We start from the raw sequence: 18,729 nt of genomic DNA, 5'->3' as shown, positions 1-18,729 counted from the left end.
GAGGGAGGGTGGCCAGGGGTGCTGGGGGTTGGGGGTGGGGAGGGAGGCTTGCGGAGCCGAAGGGGAGGTTGGCTGGGTCGGAGAGAGAGGCCCAATGCTCGATGCCGAAGAGGAAGCTGTTTTGGTTTTGGGGTGGAGCGAACATGGAGTTGGGGTATTCGAGTGGCTGAGGAGCAGCTGTCGTCGCAGGTGGTTGAGGCTGTTGGGTAGGAGTGATCGGAGCCTGCTCAGACTGCTGAGGTTCAGGTTTCGTATCCAGCGACGGTTGAGGCTGCTGAGATGAAGATTCTGTTATGGGTTCGGCCTTCGCGCTCGATTCTCCGTTTGTCGTAACTGCGGCGGCTTGAGCACTGGAGGCTTGATCGTCCGTAGTCTCTTGGGCATTGGAATCGTCGTGTGGTCTCGCAGCTTTCTGTGCTGTTTCTACTTCCTGTGCCTTTTCTGCTTCCCGTGCCTTCTCTGCTTCTCGTGCCTTTTCTGCTTCTCGTGCCTTTTCTTCTTCCTGTACCCTTTCTAACTCCTGTTGCCTTGCTGTTTCCTGTGCCCTCGCTGCCTCCTGTGCTTTGGCAGCGGCAGCGTCTTGGATTCTCTTGGCTTCTTTGGTCCTGGCAGCGAGACTATTCAGCTTCTCCTCCAGCTCCTCGACCTTGGGTGCGTCTTTGCCGGAATATTTGAGTCTGTTGTCGATCCATATAGCAGGGCCGCTGTAATGCCGGATGAATGGTCCCTCCAGCTCCCTGCTCTTCAGCGCCTCTAGCTTGGCCTGACGGTCGGCAGCCCTCCTCTCCTCGGCCTCCTCCCATCTGTGTAGACTCTTGCTGTTCTGTTTCTCGACCCGGGCGGCATCGGCCAGCCTCTCTTCCTGGGTCATGGCTTTTGGCTTGTCTTTTTCCTTCCGCTCCTCGGCGGCCTTCATCTGAGCTAGGGTCTTCTTCCGGTGTGCCTCGGCCCTCTTCAGCCGCTTCGTCGTCTCTTCCTTGTTCGCCATGGTGAGTCGGCGGGAAGACTGGCGAGCCGGTCCATCATCAGTTGCGGGAATGTTTTGTGTATAGATTCTCTTCTTTGGCCCGGGAGCGGGAGTGGTCTCGGCGGATGCGGAGGTGGGGACATTGAGCTTGACTTTCTTCTTCGCGGCAGCAGCAACACCGCCCGCGAACAGATTGGCGCCGTTCTTGCGCTTCTTGTTCCGCTCCTGTCTCTCCGCCCTCCGCAGCTCTTTCTCGCCGGCATCGTCGTCGTCGCCGCCGTCCTCATCCTCGCTGGATGACGACTCCATGTTGAAGTCGCCCTGGTCATCCCCTTCATTACCCACAAACTCCTCCTCGTCAGAAGCTTCGTCCCAGTCCTCGCCCCATTGTTGTCGCTCTTCGTCGACGGTTTCCTGGTCAAGCAGGGCCTTCATGCGGTTGCCAGCGTTTGCTCGACGTGTCCGCGTCACGACCATCAGCTCGGCTGTGTCTTCCTGCTCGGCTCCAGAGGACTCGTCCTCATCCTCAGACGCCAAGACCTCCATGTCGACAGGCAGATCTGCTGGGGTGTGTGGATCTGGGGCCATGGCGGGTGTGTGGACGCGGGCGTGGCAGGTGGAAGAGAGCGATCAGTGGAGGAGGGCAGGACGAGGCGGTAGGGACAGATACGAGGCAAGGCAGATTGGGTTTCGCAGGCCTGAGGACAGCGTCCGGGGCTGTTGGGGTTTCCAGAAGAGATCCACGGAGACTGTCAATGCGCGCAGGCGGCGTTCATGCCGTGCGGGCGGCGGAGATGGGAGGCGGACAGCGTGCGGTGTTAATGCTGATGGCGTGGCCAAAGGGGGGTATTTCAGGCTGGATGTCTCGGCGGGCGTGCTGTGGAGGATGAATATCTGATGGAGACGCGCTGGTGGAGAGAGAGGTTGCGGGCCGGCTTGGAAGTGGTGTCACGTGGGTGTGTGCAGGGGTGGCGCACGTGAAACTTGGTTAGCGCACGCGACAGACGAGTCGCCTCATCCTTCCTGCCTCAGGCTCTCGGACCGCTCCATCGCAGACGACTCCTCGCGACAGACCAGTGGAGACGGGCTCACCGCGAGTCACTCGAGCCGCAACACGCAGCGCATCGAGGTGGCATATCGTAATGCTTCAGCGCCGTGCCTGGCGCCCCTGAATGCCCTCGATTCCCTCACTCCGGCTGCACTCGGTCGTGTCTCAAACCTCGCGGGTGTCTGATAGACAAAGGGAGCGTCTGGAGCACGGCGGCCACGAAGCATGACTGAGCGCTGCCGAAGCCGCGTCGCCATATATAAATGCCCAGGCACGGCGAGGATGCGCGTTGCACCCAAGTATAGACGGCGTGCCTGGGAGCCACGTAACAGCACTCGAGGCGCTCCCGGGCTGCTCCCGGCGTGGAGCGTCGGGCCTGCACGTCTGCGGAGGTGAAGCGCCCCGTTTGTTTCATCGTGGTGCAGTGGTAAGCTGAATCGGCCACTCAGCGCAGTCCCCAGCCAAGCCAGCGTCTGTGACAGGAGAGCAGCCCGCTGCAGCACCGCCAAAGCCGTCGCCGTGTGATCAGGGCGCCCATTTGCTGCGAGCGGTGCCGTTTGAGGGCAAAGCGACAAGCGGCCGCGTTGAATTTGATGCCTTTGCTCCCTGCCCTGCCCTTGTCGCTCCCGTTTCGCCTGCGGCCACAGCTCCACCGACCTCCACCCCGAGAACCTCACCCTCTCCACACTCTCCCTCCTCCCTCACCCTCCTCCCTCTCCTTCACCGCAGCCGTCTCGCCCTCTGCGCGCCCTAACCTCCTAATCGGCATTGTCGTAATCTTGTTTCGTTTCCTTCTCCAGGCCGCCCTCAAGGCTTGTCTATTGCAACCACCGCCGTCTGTACCATAATCGAGCCCCCGACGAGCCCGGCTTCCTGGATATCACGCTCCTTGCCCATACCACTCCCTCCGCCGGCCTGCCGCCACTCGAGCCTCGTCCGCTGCCAGCCCAATCGTACCGGCCAGCAGCATTGGACGGCACTGCATCCAGCTCGCCCCGACGGCCCTCCTTCACTGAAGCTGGCTGCACTCGACTTGCTCGACATCTCTATCCGTCGCTCATCCGCGCTCTCGCTGGCTGCCCCGATCGGACGCCTTTCGTCAGCAGGTCTGGGTGGATAGGGGCCTTCCCTTGTACATTTCACGCACAACCCGCGCAGAGCCTTCGCCGTCGTCGCTCGCGCTGAATCCGGTCTTGCTGGCAATACTCGACTGCCATTACATTCCTTCGGCCGGCCCAATTCTTCTTCAACATTTACCCTGGTTTGGTAATCGGGGCAGCACTGCACCCCTCGCCTTTAAACGCCTACACGATAAACAGACAGGGTCTATAATTCATAATGGCTCCCCCGACGCGGCCTGACCACCACATCAACCTCAACTACCTCCCCCAGATGACCTCTCAGCCTCCGAGGTCCGGCTCCTCCACCACCGCTACCTCTCCAATCGAGCCGCCAACTAGCTCGTCAGCCCGATACCCTCTAGGCAATGGCAACACTGCGAGTGGAGTTGGCAATGCTACTGCGGGCGTGCGCCTAGGCGCCGGTTCACCTTCGCATGAGTACAGAGTCTTCTCGAAACGGTACGTCGCCTGTTGAAACGAACAGCTCGCTGGGGCCTAGCTAACCTCCGACTTTAGTGCCCGCGAGATCCAGGCCCAGGAGGGACTTGGTCCACAGTTGTGGGGACCGCCCACCAGCGGCAACTCGACCCCTCTGCGCGAAACCATCCCCGAGTCGCCAAATGCTGACAGCTTCCCTGACTTCAATCAATCCATGCCTGAGCCTCCTACTCCTCAGACGGCTGGCCGAAGGGCTCGTGCGGGTACCTTACCTTCGCGCTTCTCTCCAGCTGGCACACCCACCGGTGTGATGCCACAAGCTTCACTACTTCCAAAGACATCCCGTCCAACGCCTTCCACTAGTCCCTTCAAGCCAGGCTCAGGAACACCCACCGAGACCGTGGGCTTTGGTTCCAACACTTCTGCCGCTGCAACTTCAGCCCTTCTCTCCCGTCTGAGGGCTGGCTCAATGCCTCAACGCCCTGGCTTCCTGCCTTCGTCGTCACCATTTGGCTCATCTATCTTCTCGTCTAACTGGTCTACCGGCCGACCGCGAGGCGACACTTTGGCCAGCATTCAGTCATCCAATGGTCCGACTTCACCTGCCCAATCTTCATTTTCACGCGAATCGCTCGCAGACGCTGATGTTAGAACGCTAGATTATCTTGGTCTCGTTGATACCCCTCAGCCGGCTAGGGCCACACTTGCTCCTTCAGATATTGAATTACTCCTGGAGGGTCAGAGGAACGCGTTCAATCAGAATGATCTGCTGAACCGTAATGCCAATCGGTTCCGATCCTACTCTGTTAATGCAAAGGAAAAGTACGCCGAAGAGGACGACGAACTCGACCAGATGGGATATCCTGGCAACTATAGTGGCACACTCACCCCTTCCGCCGATGCTGCAGCTTATGCGACGATCCAAGAGGCCGTTCGACAGCACAACCTCGAGGTCCAAGCCTTTGCAAACTTTGCTAGTGCAAGCCGTCCTCGAGCCCGCACTGCTGGAGTCCTCGACTCTCCATCCTCACGCCTGATGCGAAATTATCTTCCAACTTCATCTAGACTGGACAACAGTGTATCCGCATCGGACTTGCAACTTCGCGAGGAGTCCGAATATTCTGGCCTTGCCGAAGCTGTGCATAACATGCAGCTTAATGGGAAGCCAAGCACTAACATGGGAGGGGATGATAACAATCTAGAAGGCCCAACTAGAGCTCTGTGGCTCGGAAATATTCCATCGTCTACGACCGTTTCGTCTCTGAACGTCATTTTCAACGCCTACGGTCCCATCGAATCTACTAGAGTTCTGACCCACAAGAACTGCGGTTTTGTCAATTTCGAAAATCTAGATAGCGCAGTTCAAGCGAAGTCGCAGCTGAACGGCAAGGAGATCTTCCCCGGTGCAGGACCTGTCCGGATAGGATACGCCAAGGTCCCAAGTGCGTCTGCCACCCCTGGAAACAACGGGCTTTTCCCTTCACCTAGCCCAGACCCGCTCGCCAAGGGTCAGATGGAAGGAGGTCCGGTAGGACTTGGCAACAGCACTGCTCGTCAGACCAATGGATCCCGGCCAGAGACTGCGGTCGCGCCTCTGACGACACCCGAATTGCCCGATATCCGCGAGGACATTGTCCAGATTGTCAAAGAACTCGGAGCCAGCGATGCTGAGCAAGCTACGATTGCTGCTTATGTAGAACAGGCCATCAAGAACAATCACTACGAGGACGAGATTCCCAACGTCGAAGAGCCGAGCCACAGCCGAGTTCATGACGCACCCAGACTCCGTGAAATTCGGAAGAGGATCGACAATAACTCTTGCTCTCAGCCTGAGATCGAGGACATTGCCATGGCCATGCTTCCAGAAATAGCCGAGCTTTCCTCAGACTACCTTGGAAATACGGTGGTACAAAAGCTGTTCGAGTACTGTTCCGAGCCAACTAAGGAGGCTATGTTGGCCGAAATCGCCCCTCATCTTGCAAAGATTGGCGTTCATAAGAACGGAACCTGGGCGGCCCAGAAGATCATCGATGTCGCCAGGACTCCTGAGCTGATGAAGATGGTCGTCGAGAGTCTCCGAGCGTACGCTATGCCGCTCTTCCTGGACCAGTTTGGAAACTACGTTATGCAAGGATGTCTCAGATATTCGTTCCCGCTGAACAACTTCATCTTCGACGTCATGCTCGCCCGGCTGTGGGAACTGGCGCAAGGACGCTTTGGTGCTAGAGCCATGCGAGCTTGTCTGGAAAGCCACTACGCGACCAAGGACCAGCAACGCATGGTTGCAGCTACTATTGCCCTTCACAGCGTCCAGCTGGCAACCAATGCCAACGGAGCTCTTCTTCTCACATGGTTCCTCGACACTTGCACCTTTCCTCGTAGGCGCACGGTTCTCGCTCCTCGCCTCGTTCCTCACCTCGTCCACCTGTGCACCCACAAGGTCGCCTATTTGACTGTCCTGAAAATCATCAATCAGCGAAATGAACCCGAGGCCCGCGACACAATTCTCCAAGCCCTGTTCTTCTCCGCAAATGACCAGGTTCTTGAGGACATCTTGAGCGACCAGAGCTGTGGCGCCACCTTGATCTTTAAGGTCTTGACCACTCCTTTCTTCGATGAAGACATCAGGGCGGACGTTGTTCAGAACGTGCGCAATGTCCTGCTCCGAATCAAGGCTCAGCCTGCGCAAGGCTACAAACGCCTCATGGATGAAGTCAGCCTGTCAACTCGGGGTGGCGGATCTGGTGGTCGTGACGGCCACAGGGACCCCAGCGAGACTCGGCCAGGATCAAAACAAGGCCAAGCAAACGGCCAACTCGGGCAAGGTAATATGGACGCACAGTTGAACAGGCAGTTCTACTCAAACGTGGCAGCTCCGGCATTTGATCCTATCGCATTGCAGAGGACCGGCAGCATGGACTCCAACGGCTTCGATCAGTTCCCTCTAAACGGCATGAACCAACCCATGTTCTCTCCGGAAGCCAATATGCCACTCGCAGCTATGACGCCACAGCAGGCTCAGTTCCAGTATCAACAAGCCGTTCTCGCTGCTTCTAGGGCGAGTGCCCTCTACCAGCCTATGAATGGGTTTCAGAGTCCTCAGACTCCATCCTTAGGTGTCCAAGGATATAGAAATGGGGCACCGATGGTTCCACCGGGCATGGCTGGCTCTCCAATGCTCCAACAAGCTCAATTTGGTCAGGGTATGGGAGGTGTCATGAACCCCCAGATGTATTCATATGGAATGTACATGCAGCAACCGCAGCAACAGCAACAGCAGCAAGTTGGTGCAGGTCAGGGCCGACGCGGAAGAGTGAGCAACTAGTCCCACAGCTATGCAAGACAATCAACGACGCATTTACTAACACCAATCTCAGAGATAGTTACTTCTATGAAGAACACGAGGATGTACTCTCACGATACCTGTGAATACTCCATTGCATCTACGGTTCCCTTTAAATCACATCAATCAGCTTCATCCTAAGCACAATCTTCTCGGTTCAGCAGGCGGCGGCGTTAACATCTGATTGGGAACGTCTAGCCCTCAACCTTCACATGCTGTATATGATTGCCAAGCTCGGAACTCTCCCTTTTCTACTTTTTGCCCGAATACCGGACTACTAGATTCCCTTCGGCTCGCCAATGTCACCGAGGCTCTATCGACTTATTTCTCCTTAGCCTATTTATTCGTATTGCAAAGGTGTCTGCAGCACACATCCACTCTCAGACCATCATCGCCCTCTCATCTCATCGGGACCGAATTTTCTCCACGAAGGCACTGGTTGTCGGCTTGGATCAAACGTCCCTGATGTGCGAAAAATACTGCTTCTGCATTTTCCTTTTGTCTCTCCTTCTCCGGATTTCCAAACGGAAGAAATTGGAGGAAAGGAAGCGGGCTTGCCTTTCGGAATTACGATTTGTATGCCCTGCTATCCTCTTTTCTGTTTTTCCTGTGGAATCACCACCATTCGCTTCGATACCTCGCCCTCGCGTCTGCTCACTTGAGTGTGATTGGCAACCGGCTTTTTGGTTCCTTGAGCTTCTTGCACTTCTCGGGCCTTCGGGCCTAACCTTCTTGTATCCTACGTTTGGTTTTCCGTGTTTACTTACTACTTTGGTCTGGTGTGTAGGTGGGATCTGAACGGCTTTTTTCCGCTTATTCTCTTTCTGATGGAAAATCGGACTAGGCTGTCTGGTTATTGGCAACGGTGAAAGGTTTCCTGTGGGGAAACTATTCTGTTATCAATGTAGGTGGCTGGCTGGTTTGCGATGCGGATGTGGATGTGGTCTACATGATTGACATGGGCAACAGAGGATACTAGGATGGGGCTAGGATAGTGTGTGGTCTTTAGATACAAAGCCTTTGCTTGGGTTGTTAGGAAAATGGATGTGTGGGTTGCATTTGAATTGATCTACTACGTGCTACGTATCTGTATGTGAAATATTCCGAGGAACACGTTGGACTTCCGAGAAGGCAATACCTGTGAATCAGGGGAGACAGAAGGTCATCGAAAGATATTTTCCGTGTCTACTGTGAGAGGTTGCCCGCAACGGCCATCCGACGTGATAGATGCACGCATCCACTTACAGCAACACGACAACCAGCCTCGATGACTTGCGACACTTGACCCAGATGGCAACTGGTAGTCCGTATAGTCGTCGACTAACTTGAGCGGCAGAGCTATGTTCATGATATTCTCGCAGCCTTACGTGCCTTTGATTGTTTCATAAGCTCTCTTCCAGCCAGCAAGCGTTTGCCTCCTTGCCTCAGCCTTATCTGTGCCGCATGCACGTGTGATGCGGGGGTTCTAGGCAGCATCTTGGGGCTGAGATCGCCAGCTGAGCTGTTCTTTTCATCCTTTCTTCGTCTTGTCATTCTTACGCAAATCGGGCTGTAGACTATATTTGCTCCCTCACACATCCATGTCTTTAGGTTGCCTTGACTCGGTCCTCTCTATCTTTAGAGTGTTGAGCTGCAAACGAGAGACTGGATATGAGGCTTTGACAGAAGCGACGTCTGCTTGCCAGCCTGCTTGCGAGCCATACGAGTACGAACCGCTTCCCGGGGATGAGTACACTAGACTCTTGGAATTTCAACCCGGAAGAGGGATAATATCATGCAAGCTCTTGCCAGTGAGCATTGAAAATGCCAGAGGGACCTACGAAGCAATCTCTTACGTCTGGGGAGATGCGGCGGACACGATCGACATTACGTGCGATGGAATGCTTCTTTCAATCACCCAAAACCTCGGCGACGTGCTCCGTAGAATCCGGGGTGGCCAAGAGCCAAGGCTGCTCTGGGCCGACGCGATTTGTATCAACCAGAATGATAAGAAGGAGCAGGGCCACCAGGTGGAGAGAATGGGACGAATATACGAAAACGCATCGAGAGTTCTGATTTGGATCGGCAAGGACGACGGAGCTGCGCGACGGTGTTTTGACAACATCGCGAAAACCAATCGGTCTTTTGAGGCTCAACTAGCTGAATACGGCTCAGTGTTGAAGATGCCTTTTGTTCCTCAAAATGGTGGCCGATTGCCTGAGGATACCAGAGTGTGGAATAGTGTCCGTAACCTCACTGAGCATGCCTGGTTTGGGCGTGTCTGGGTCCTGCAAGAAGTTGGACTTGCCGCATCCGCTCTTTTTCTATATGGGGACTTCTGGATGGATTGGTGCGAACTCGCCAAATTCATACTTCTAACCTCACTGCACAGTGAGCTCGCTCATTATACGAATCCAGATGTCTCGCAAAGATTTACACAGACATATCATTCCCTGTGGAAAGCTTATAGCAATCCTACATCTTGGAGAGCGGAGCTTACTTCCATCACAAAAGGATTTCTCGATAATCAGGTGGCCTACATCGACATCTTAGAGAACGGACGCAGGTATCAAACCACCGATCCAAGAGACCATGTTTACGCGTTCCTCGGACACCCGGCTGCTAGACTCCAGGACGGCCGCCAGATAGTGACAGTCGATTATAAAAAGTCGGTGGACGATGTATACTTTGAGACAGCGCGCGCGATGATAGAAAACGGACCACATCCGTGGATGGTGCTTGCCACTGTGAACCACTCAGAGTCCTCGGCATCGCTGTATGGTGACAGACCTTCATGGGTACCGCGCTGGGATGAAGGCCTGCGTGTGGAGAGAATAGGAAGTCAGGACTTCTGGTACCGCGCAGGGGGGGAAGAGCATACCAAGTTCAGTTTCTTTGTCCAATCGAACAATTGGCTCGCACTGCGCGGTTTCATTTTTGATCGCATTACCTGTCGCTCGGATGTGCTTCGCCGCTACACATTCCTAACCTCACATGCGATTCGACATGGACCGAGTACATCTCCGCACGTGGACGCTCTCTGGGAATCAGTCAAGAGTTGGGACTCAAGTCAACGCTATCGGAGCCAAGAGGACAGAGAGGATGCCTTTAGCCTAGTACTAGTGGCAGGCAAGGAGCGATACAGCTACGGGCCCACGGAAGATTCTATTATAGTCCATCGAAGGCGTTTTGTAGCCTATCGTGAAAGCGTGCAACAACTCAATCGGAGCGAGCGCGACCTGGCTGCCCTTGCCGAGCAAATGAGAGATGCTTCAGACTATCAAGAAATGTTCAGGTTCGACTACCAGCGCTTTATTTCTACCAAGACTGGTTACTACGGAATTGGCCACCACGCGTTCCAGACCGGCGATCTCTGCTGCATAGTCCCTGGCGCCAATATACCCTTCGTCCTAAGACCCGTGGCTCAATTATCTGGCTGCTACAAACTTGTCGGCGAGTGTTACATCCACGGTGTAATGAAGGGCGAGCTTATGGACAGGCTGAAGAGTGGGGAGTTCCAAGAAGATGACATATTTCTTGTATAAGCCTTGACACCTGCACAAGCAACCCGACGAGTATGCTACTGATTGTCTTTACAGCCTGTGCATTGCTAATGTACCTGCCAGAATTCAGAAAGCTCGAGAAGGAGACCCTGGTACGGACCTAAGTAAGCCTCAATTTCTCGACAAGCCATCCGAAGAGTGAGCCAATCTCAAAAACTCCTCGACCATAACGCCTCACTAACAGCCCATCAGAACCCCAAAAGCCCAGACCTTGGAAACACGAAACCTAGATCTTGAACTCTCCAGTGACCAACCTCACGCCCCTCGTCTCCAAACAAGACCCCAGACATACCTTAGACACGACAATTTCCTTCCCACCACCTCTCAAACCCCCCTTTTCTCACCCAACCATCCTCCCCACCGCCACCACCGCCACAGCTCCAACGGCCCCAACCCCCATCAAAACCCCACCCGCAACCCGCCCCACCACACTCTCCCGCACACTCACCCGCCCCGCCCCCGACGGCTTCCCCATCCCGGTGTTCGCCCTCTTCTCCATCTCCCCCCCCATCGCCCCCCTCCACCTGCCCCCCGCCGGCGCCTGCACGACCAGCATCGGCCGCCCGTCCGCCGCCGTGATGGTGACCGCGGCCTGGTGCTGGCCCGCCCACCGGCCGGGCCGCAGCCAGTGGGTCCAGAACGAGGGCAGCAGCGAGGGCAGCAGCGAGGGGTTGTAGATCAGCGAGCGGGTTTGGGTGATCACTGCGTCTGCGCCGTCGCTGGCTCCGGTGGGCGTGCTAGTGCCACTTCCACTTCCAGCCGCAGTTCCAGAAACTGATGTGGCGCTAGCTTTCGGCGTGCCGGTGCCTGTGGCATTCGGCGTCTTGATCCCCGTAGGCGTGGGTGTGGGCGTGGGCGTTTGAGCGGGCGCAGGCGCCTGACTCGGCGTTGATGGCTCAGGGGGCGGAGGAGGAGGAGCAGGCGGGGCGGAAGTGCTAGGGCTCGGAGTATCCGCCGTCCCCTGGTTGTTCAGCCCGCTGCGCGGCGTGAAGCTATCCGCCAGCGTCGTCACCACCGTGATGGGCCCCGTGAGCGCGGCGGTGTACGGCCCGGGCGTGTGCGCGACGGCCATGAACTTGAGCATTTGCGCGAGGAGGAGGTAGAAGGACGGGTCTGGTGGTTGGCGGGTGGGTTTGTTAGCCAGCGATACAGGTATTGAAGGATGGGTTTAGGGGGCAAGGGGCGCGGGCGCGGGGGAGGGGGAGCAAATGGTACAGTACCTTTAGTCTCGCAGAAGCCCGCGACGTCGTACTCCCACTCCTCGAGCGATTCCTCGTCGGTGCGCGGGTTCGCGCCGCGGAAGCAGGCTTGGCAGGCGTCGAATTCGGTCTCGCGGTCGAGTTTCCCGGCGTTGGCGGGGTCGCAGAGGCAGGATTGCGCGGCTTTGGCTTGGGAGGAGTCGTTGGGGTCGATGAGCCCGCCGATGGTGTTGTAGCAGGTCTGGATGGACTTGTACGCGCTCACGCAGACGGGGGAGAGCCAGCACCAGTACTCGTTTCCGGAGGTGGGCGTGGGCGCAGGCCCGTCGACGGCGGAGGACGCGGCGGGGGAGGGGGATGGGGAGGCGAGGGGGATGAGGAAGGGGTTGGTGAGGGTGATACGGGTGATGAGGGATTTGAGGCGCATCTTGAGTACCGATAAGAATTTTTGGGATGGAAAATGGTAGTGATAGATAGTAAGCAGATGATAATAAGTTTAAAGTGTAGATGAAATTGGTAGAAGAGGAATTGATGGAGATGGAGGTGAGGGGTTATAGGAACGAGCTTCGAATTGAGGTTGCACGGATCGATGCGGTGGGCGCGTGTCGAGAAGCGTTGGCAAAGCGGTCAGGGGCATATGATGCGCCGTGTATGGGAGGTCTTCGAGCCCACGTGGCTTACTGCTGTAGATATGTAGATAGATAGTGAAGGAAAGAGAGAAGACCGTATTGTCTCGCATAGATCATAAGTGAAGACCAACTGACAAAGGGACATAATTAGGAACATTGTATGAAGATCACTCCTTTCCAAGTACGCGATGCTATAGTACCTAGACAAAAGTCTGCATTCTTGCTTGCCACTGTCTGATGTACTTCTAAGAAGATTTGCAGTCCTGGGCAGCGCAAATGGAAGCGGAGATAAACCCCTTTGGATGGATTTATCTTGCCGTCGTCTGGGGTACATTCGCATGTGATGAGAAGCTGGGGGAGACATTGTAAAATAATACACAGACCTGTGTCACAAAGCTTTACTCCACAGGACGAACATGTCCAGCCACTTGTCCGCATCCCTTCGCGTCACGAACCCAAGCAAATGAAGATTTTGACCCACAGACAAAATAGATATATAAGAGTGTATATAATCCAAAGAATAGTAATATGATCAGGCAGTCCTATAACCGGCCTGGGGAATCTACATAGCATCCGACTTTCGCCGAAAATACAGTATCCAACCACAGAAGTGACATACAATGGCCTTAAACACGTGATCCGAGAGCTCATGAAATATTTTGGGTGAAGCCAAATGATGAACATACCTAGAACGCAAAGATGCATTATGAAAAAGACAACAGTAATAGAAACAGTCTAAATTGAAGCAGAGAAAGAAAAAGATGATTCGCTGATGGTATCACATCATAAGAAGACAGAAAAGACATGCTAACAAACAGTCGTAAACGCAATGCTCGGCACCAAAACATTTCTCTCACGTATCCAAACTCTCCTTTTTTTCCATCTTTCTTTCTCAAAATATCTCCAGTCCCTCAAAATCAACACACAAGTTCCTCTGCGTGACACTCGGCCCCCCGTGCCTGCGCTCATAATGCGTGGCGCCAAAATTCGCGGGCCGGCTGGCATACACGCCCACGCGCACCGCCTTGTCCTCGACGCCCCAGAAGAACCACGTCACCTCGCGTAGTTTCTTCCAGCCCGACACCTCGTCCTCGTACCAGACCCACAGCGCGTAGCCAATGCGCTCGATCTTGACGCGCAGGTCGAGCCGGCGCGCATGGTGCGGCGGCAGCGAGGTGAGGGCCCAATCCGCGCCGTCCGAGGTCGCGCACACCGACGTAGCATGGCACGCGTTGTTGCAGAACTCGAGCCCAACCTTGACCCATTTCGATGCCGGCGCGGGGGTGACGTACGCCGGCGGCGGGTCGTCGTGTCGTACGGCGGGAGGGGCCGTGGCTGGAGGTGCTGGTGCAGCGGGCGTCGTTGATGCTGCATTCGCTGCTGCTATTGCTGCTGCTGCTGTCTGGATTCGGCCTGGTGGCATCCCCGCGAATATCACCAGCCCGCCCTGGTCCCACTCCAGCTCCCAGTCAGCGTTCACGGTGACTTCGGCGGCGATGAAGGGACTGCGTAATGCGGTGTAGAGGATCGGGGCGGTTGACGTGTCGCGGCTGGGGGGCTTGCGCCAGAGATCAGTGTTCGGCGGCGCGGCGAGGGTGAAGGAGCCCATCCACTCGGGCACCTGGTGGGCGGGGACATTGAGGGCCGTGAAGGAGGAGCTGTCGGGCGGCATGGTGCCTCTCGATGCGGTCCGCGAGAGGGAGGGGAGGGTCCGGGAGGATCGTCGCGGCTCGGGCGATCTGGGGGAGGGCGCTCGTCTGGCCGCGTCGTCGTCGTCTGGCACTGCTTGGGGGAGTGTGCCGTTCAGCGTATGTATACCCCGCCCTTGCTGGTCCCTTGGTCCTGCGTGTGGGCGTCTACTCGGGCGTGTGCGACGGGCAGTAGCAGGTCATTCGCTTCCTCGATGCGCTGGAGCCGGGGGCCAGATGTAAGCTGACGGCGGCAGGAGGGTTGAGAAATTGCAACGTCCAAATGCCCGATCGGCCCCGCGATCTGGTGAGCGGCACAAGCGCCGTGATCGCCTCGTGGATTGCGGCGATGTCGAGGAGGGTCAGCAGTCGCGTCGGAGTGGTGGCTGGCTGGGACGTGACGGAGGCGCTCCGGCTGGCAATGGGGCTTGCGGCGTCAATTGGCAGCAGATGCTGACTCTAAACGAGGTTCAGGCGGGTTGGTTTGTCGTCGTCGTCTTGTTACGCAGCGGTGGCAACGCAGCGTCGTCCGGAGGCGTGGATATAAATATTGGGCTTCTCCCGATACTTGGCTAGTGCGACGGCCACGGCTCCTTGCGAGCTGAGTCGATGCCGCCACCTGCCCGGAGCAAGGCGGCGCGCTGGCTGCCATGGTGCGTTTTCGAGTGTTGGTTGTCGGGGGCGTGTCTGTCGCGGCGGGCGGGCATCATGGGTCTTGCGTGCGATGGCAGAGAGCGTCCCCAGGGTGGTGTCGTCGTCGAAGCAGCTGGGGGCCTGGTAAAGGGGCCCGCACTGGGCATGCAGAGCGCCGGCATGTGAGTGGGCTAGCGGCATGCAGTATACGCGGGGCTGGGCGCATCCATGAATGGGAACAATTGGGATGCTGCATGTCGTGGCGTGGAGGGAGGTGGAAAAGGGGTAACATGCTGGCAGGAGAGCCAGAATCATCCTTCGACTACACTCCTCTTACAAAGGCACACACATACCACTTACACACCTACGAATAACTATGCCGGCCTCCCAGCTGACTTGATCTAGGACATCTCGAAAGTCATCTCGCTCGAATTGTCCTAATCATTACTCAGTCTCCCTCCAAGCCCCCTAAACCGTCCCACCGCAAGCACATTTGGAATAAAACAACCCCATCCGAAATACGGCCTCCCTCACCATACCCACCATGCCCTCACAACTGCATCCACATCCACCTCAAAACCCCCATCTCGCGCCTGCAAATCAGCCCGCGCGCCCGCTACGTGGCAGCCCGCAACGGCGCCCGCCATCAGCCCTGCCGCCCTGCCCATCCAACTTTCCAGCCAGCTGCAGCTGCCAGCGCGGCCGCCCATCGCCAAAATGTCGTGCAGTGCACCCGAATCGGCCAGCTGTTTTTGCGGCTTTTCGCCTGTCGCATGAGACGAGAGCCAGAGGCGCGGAATGTTCTGCAGCCGCAGCAAGGGGGGCGGTCCGCCGCGTTTCCTCTGCCAGCTGGAACCACACCACGCCGAAGCCGCTGTGCCCTTCTACTGGCTCCCACAGCGCGTCAGCGCATCTCTGCGATAGCCGCTGGAGGCGGGCCGGCGCGCTAGGGCTGAGATGCGCTGGCCATGCGTGCTGAGCCTTTCTCTTAACTACCTATCCAGCGGATTGGCGGTGTTGGGTGGGAAAGTATGCCCCGCCTAGGATTAGGCGAGTGTAGAGTGGTTGATATTGCAATAATAGTCTAGTACATAGATGGGACCCCCTATTTCCGCCCTTCCTACCAAGAAACGCTGGGAGGAGTGGACCTGGCAGCAAGCACCAGAAAATGCATTATTGCATGTGTAACTCGCCGGTCCTGTAGCACGTCGGAACCGCCCCTGGCTGGGCGGCGGGCCTGATCTGCTGGCTTCCTGCTTCCTGCATTTCACTTTCTTTTTTTTCTTTTTCTTTTTCTTTTTCTTTTTAGTTACCCATCGGAAAGCCTTGTAGAAGCGCCCCTTGTCCGAGCGCTCGGGACAGCAACTTGGATCCACAGAATGGGCGGGTTTTCCAACTTCCCCTTTCCCACGTTGGCGGCCGCATCGTGCGACCTGCAGCATCGGCGGCGACATGGGCCCACGCGGGCGAAGGCCATTCAGGGCACGCCAGGTCTGTTGGCAGTGGAGTCGGACAAGGCGGGCTTATCAAGAAGGGGGCATTGGCATGGATTCAATTGCATGATGCGTATTTGGGGGGGGTCCTGAGGGAAAAAAGGCAATGGTACGGCTATATTTGTTCTCTGGTGCCAGTAAATGCAGGCACGAGATGGATATATGCGGGGCCCAGTGATGCTGTGGAACGTGGGATTTCCAGCGCAGAGCATCGGCTTTTCCTAATTGATCTTTCTTCCTTGCTTGCTGATGAAGAAAACAAGAAAACGGATGCTCTGTCGTCCATCACGAGACGCTTTCTTGCTCCGGCTCATGCTCTTTTACTCTGGGTATCCATTGCCAATCTCGCTGGTTGTCGCGTCACTCCTTTTGGTGTCTTGCAAGTATTCCCTTGTGCTTCTGCTCAGAAGATAAGTGAAGCAAGGTCTTTCCCTTTTCCCCATTACACTGTTACAATTAGGTGGGCGTAGGTCCGGTTCAGATCCCCGGCCAGCACACTCATTCGTGAGTCTCGTGCCCTACGCTTTCAGCGCGCACAAGGTCCCCCCTCCACTGCTGATCGAGGGATCCCAGGCCGAGGGAAACTGGTCGCCAGACCCAGGCCTTGACCACCCGTTCACTTCAATCCCGCTCACTTCCCGCGTAGCGTACCGGATCGTAGTCTGTCCACACCGCCACCATCTGTAATCCGACTCTTCAAGTACGACACCGAGCCTCCGGGTGCTGAGTTGGTGTTTGGTATTGCCTCGGGCTCGGACAGGGCTACCCACCTCACTCGTCCCACCCGCCGCAATCCCAACTCGTCAGACCGACAACTCAACCCCACGTGCAAGCAGCCGTTCTGTGGGAGGTTGCACGTGTGCTGCGTGGAGGGGTTCAGCTCGGCTGTGGGTCTGGATGTTTGTCGGGTGCCAAAGCCTTGTCAAGCTATCGGGTCGAGGGCCCGTATGTGGTTGGGAGGAATGTTCTTTAGAACAATAGAAAGATAGAGCGATGCGGCTATGGTCACCTTCTATGGACAAAGCGACGTCGATAAGAATGTTTTGCAGATGCGATGCTGAAGTCTCGCATTGCAGTAGTGTAGTGCGATAGTAACGAGAAACCACCTGATTGCAGGGGCTTGCGGCCGGAAAGAGAACACCCGATTATGACGTTACCGTACCGAGCACAGTGTGGTCTTCCTATGAGAGTTTTAGTCGCTTAGGGTAGGATTACCCAAGAATAGGTGGTAAGTAGGTACTCCGTACTGCACGAGATAATGTATACGAGGATTTGTCATGTGATTCCCGAGGTTCGAGCGGTAAGCGGATAACAAATCGTTGTATTTTGTTCTGAAGTTGACATTGCGTCCTTCTATGGGGGCCGCTTCCATCGTCGTGTTTCTTAGTTGAGTTGAGAGGCACTCGATTTCGTCTCTTTCTCTCGAACGCTAGGGATGGAACTAAGAATTCCGCAATCGCTAGGCCGGCGTTTGGCGTCTATCAGCCTCTATGCAAACGGCCCAATCCCTTCATTCTTAGATCAGAGCGGCTCTTATCATTCAATACTATTCGTTAGTATGCCAGATATCCGTGCAGGGGGGTAAAGGTGATAGATATATGAGACTTGAGCTAGACGAAAGTAAATGGTTTTTGGTAAAAGCTGGTCTATCAGATAATGAGAATGAGACTGTCAGCTGATGATCGGAAAGCTTTACCGTGGACCGTTTCACGCGTTGAAAGCTATGTTTGCCCTCTGCTGTCACCCCAAAGAGAAAGAAAAGCCGAATCTGCAGGCGTTAATGGAAGTCTTTCCAAGGCCCTGCATATGAAATTCTGGACTCCCGATGAGCATGAAATGCTCCGAGATGGTCTCGTGACAATGTGTGGAACAGCACTAAGCTCGATACCGCGTATCTGGATATGGAGGTCTTTCCGATAAGCCGGAAGACGCATCAACCGAAAGCCGGTGTTTTCATCCAGGAAAGTCTGCCGGTTGCGATTGATGACGTTTGCGAGCTAAAAGCAGGTCGTCCGACGACGGACAGTATTCGGGATCTCAAAGTTTGGCTCTGGGTCCTCGTGACAGCGGATCTTTGCATTAACCGCCGAAGAATTGCACAAGCTCCAAGCTGGCTTATTGGGAGGGTCAGCTAAATCTTACAATCAAAGCTGGCCTCGAGTAGCAAATCAGAACGCGTTTGGATTTGTGATTCTGCATGGGCACGTGACGTGCTCTACTCCTCATCCTGTGGTAAGTCATAGATCTACGTGAATTCTTGTACCGTTGCTTGTGGTACGCTAATGGAGTATGAACATCCAAATGCTCTCATGTTGAACCACTAGTAAGCTCGCTAGGCCACCTCAGACAGTGATAGAGAGGTGGACCCGGAATGGGAGGTTCCTGGCGCTCAACCTTCGGTCTGTTTACACGCCGACAACGTATGATTATCAGCCAGTCACACGGTGGACGAGCAGCATCGAACGATTGGTGGAGGTGCAATTACTCTGGAGACGAGACTGAGCAGATCGCTATTGGGAGCAATGATGAGTTCAGAGCGGCCTCAGTCGAGCTCATTCATCCTTCGGATCTCCCTTTGTCCCGGTCAGCGCTTGGGTAACCAACTCACTGGCTTTCAGAAGAGGCTTC

The 18,729-nt window shown here is 55.8% G+C and overlaps 7 protein-coding genes across 7 annotated transcripts in view; 2 read left to right on the top strand and 5 right to left on the bottom strand.

Annotated features, from left to right (window-relative positions):
* Positions 1–1,827, bottom strand: part of BDZ99DRAFT_499232 (YL1-domain-containing protein) — a 2,732-nt gene extending 905 nt beyond the window's left edge. Inside the window, exon 1 of the mRNA XM_033723643.1 lies at positions 144–1,827. Coding sequence (XP_033575819.1) covers positions 144–1,555 — 1,412 coding nt within the window. The 5' untranslated portion in view covers positions 1,556–1,827. The remainder of the gene's footprint in view (positions 1–143) is intronic.
* A 1,526-nt stretch (positions 1,828–3,353) lies between these two features.
* On the top strand, positions 3,354–6,957 carry BDZ99DRAFT_477361 (uncharacterized protein; the record flags this gene model as incomplete). The annotated part of the gene is made up of 3 exons (XM_033722113.1): positions 3,354–3,595; positions 3,653–6,887; positions 6,952–6,957. The coding sequence occupies 3 exons, from the start codon at positions 3,354–3,356 to the stop codon at positions 6,955–6,957; spliced, it is 3,483 nt and encodes a 1,160-aa protein (XP_033575818.1).
* Positions 6,958–8,497: 1,540 nt separating this feature from the next.
* BDZ99DRAFT_390021 (HET-domain-containing protein) lies at positions 8,498–9,652 on the top strand (the record flags this gene model as incomplete). Its single annotated transcript, XM_033715666.1, has 2 exons — positions 8,498–9,008; positions 9,072–9,652. Coding segments are annotated over 2 exons (1,092 nt in total), but the record flags the coding sequence as incomplete, so codon positions are not given.
* A 653-nt stretch (positions 9,653–10,305) lies between these two features.
* Positions 10,306–12,384, bottom strand: BDZ99DRAFT_532977 (uncharacterized protein). The gene is made up of 2 exons (XM_033726498.1): positions 11,680–12,384; positions 10,306–11,572 (listed from the first exon to the last, which is right to left on the bottom strand). The coding sequence occupies exons 1-2, from the start codon at positions 12,083–12,085 to the stop codon at positions 10,800–10,802; spliced, it is 1,179 nt and encodes a 392-aa protein (XP_033575816.1). The 5' UTR covers positions 12,086–12,384; the 3' UTR covers positions 10,306–10,799.
* Positions 12,385–12,682: 298 nt separating this feature from the next.
* BDZ99DRAFT_40835 (uncharacterized protein) lies at positions 12,683–13,085 on the bottom strand. The gene has a single exon (XM_033716507.1). It carries the CDS (start codon positions 12,990–12,992, stop codon positions 12,735–12,737), a length of 258 nt encoding a protein of 85 aa, XP_033575815.1. The 5' UTR covers positions 12,993–13,085; the 3' UTR covers positions 12,683–12,734.
* A 1-nt stretch (position 13,086) lies between these two features.
* Positions 13,087–14,109, bottom strand: BDZ99DRAFT_40815 (uncharacterized protein). Its single transcript, XM_033716501.1, has one exon. The coding sequence runs from the start codon at positions 13,957–13,959 to the stop codon at positions 13,180–13,182; it is 780 nt and encodes a 259-aa protein (XP_033575814.1). The 5' UTR covers positions 13,960–14,109; the 3' UTR covers positions 13,087–13,179.
* Positions 14,110–15,114: 1,005 nt separating this feature from the next.
* On the bottom strand, positions 15,115–15,543 carry BDZ99DRAFT_463715 (uncharacterized protein). Its single transcript, XM_033720131.1, has one exon. The coding sequence runs from the start codon at positions 15,316–15,318 to the stop codon at positions 15,139–15,141; it is 180 nt and encodes a 59-aa protein (XP_033575813.1). The 5' UTR covers positions 15,319–15,543; the 3' UTR covers positions 15,115–15,138.
* Between the last annotated feature and the right edge of the window lie 3,186 nt (positions 15,544–18,729).

This window comes from Mytilinidion resinicola (assembly GCF_010093595.1).
Source record: "Mytilinidion resinicola strain CBS 304.34 unplaced genomic scaffold BDZ99scaffold_11, whole genome shotgun sequence".
Lineage (NCBI taxonomy): Eukaryota > Fungi > Ascomycota > Dothideomycetes > Mytilinidiales > Mytilinidiaceae > Mytilinidion > Mytilinidion resinicola.
The sequence above is the reverse complement of the archived record's forward strand: the minus strand, read 5'-3'. Positions and strand labels throughout refer to the sequence as shown.

Bases quoted from the DNA above. Each gene is read 5' to 3' on its own strand.
- BDZ99DRAFT_532977 (XM_033726498.1), bottom strand. From the start codon at position 12,085: ATGCGCCTCAAATCCCTCATCACCCGTATCACCCTCACCAACCCCTTC. The intron at 11,573-11,679 runs GTACTGTACCAT...GCCAACCACCAG, and splicing joins GGGCTTCTGCGAGACTAAAG to ACCCGTCCTTCTACCTCCTC.
- BDZ99DRAFT_40835 (XM_033716507.1), bottom strand. From the start codon at position 12,992: ATGCATCTTTGCGTTCTAGGTATGTTCATCATTTGGCTTCACCCAAAA.
- BDZ99DRAFT_40815 (XM_033716501.1), bottom strand. From the start codon at position 13,959: ATGCCGCCCGACAGCTCCTCCTTCACGGCCCTCAATGTCCCCGCCCAC.
- BDZ99DRAFT_463715 (XM_033720131.1), bottom strand. From the start codon at position 15,318: ATGGGCGGCCGCGCTGGCAGCTGCAGCTGGCTGGAAAGTTGGATGGGC.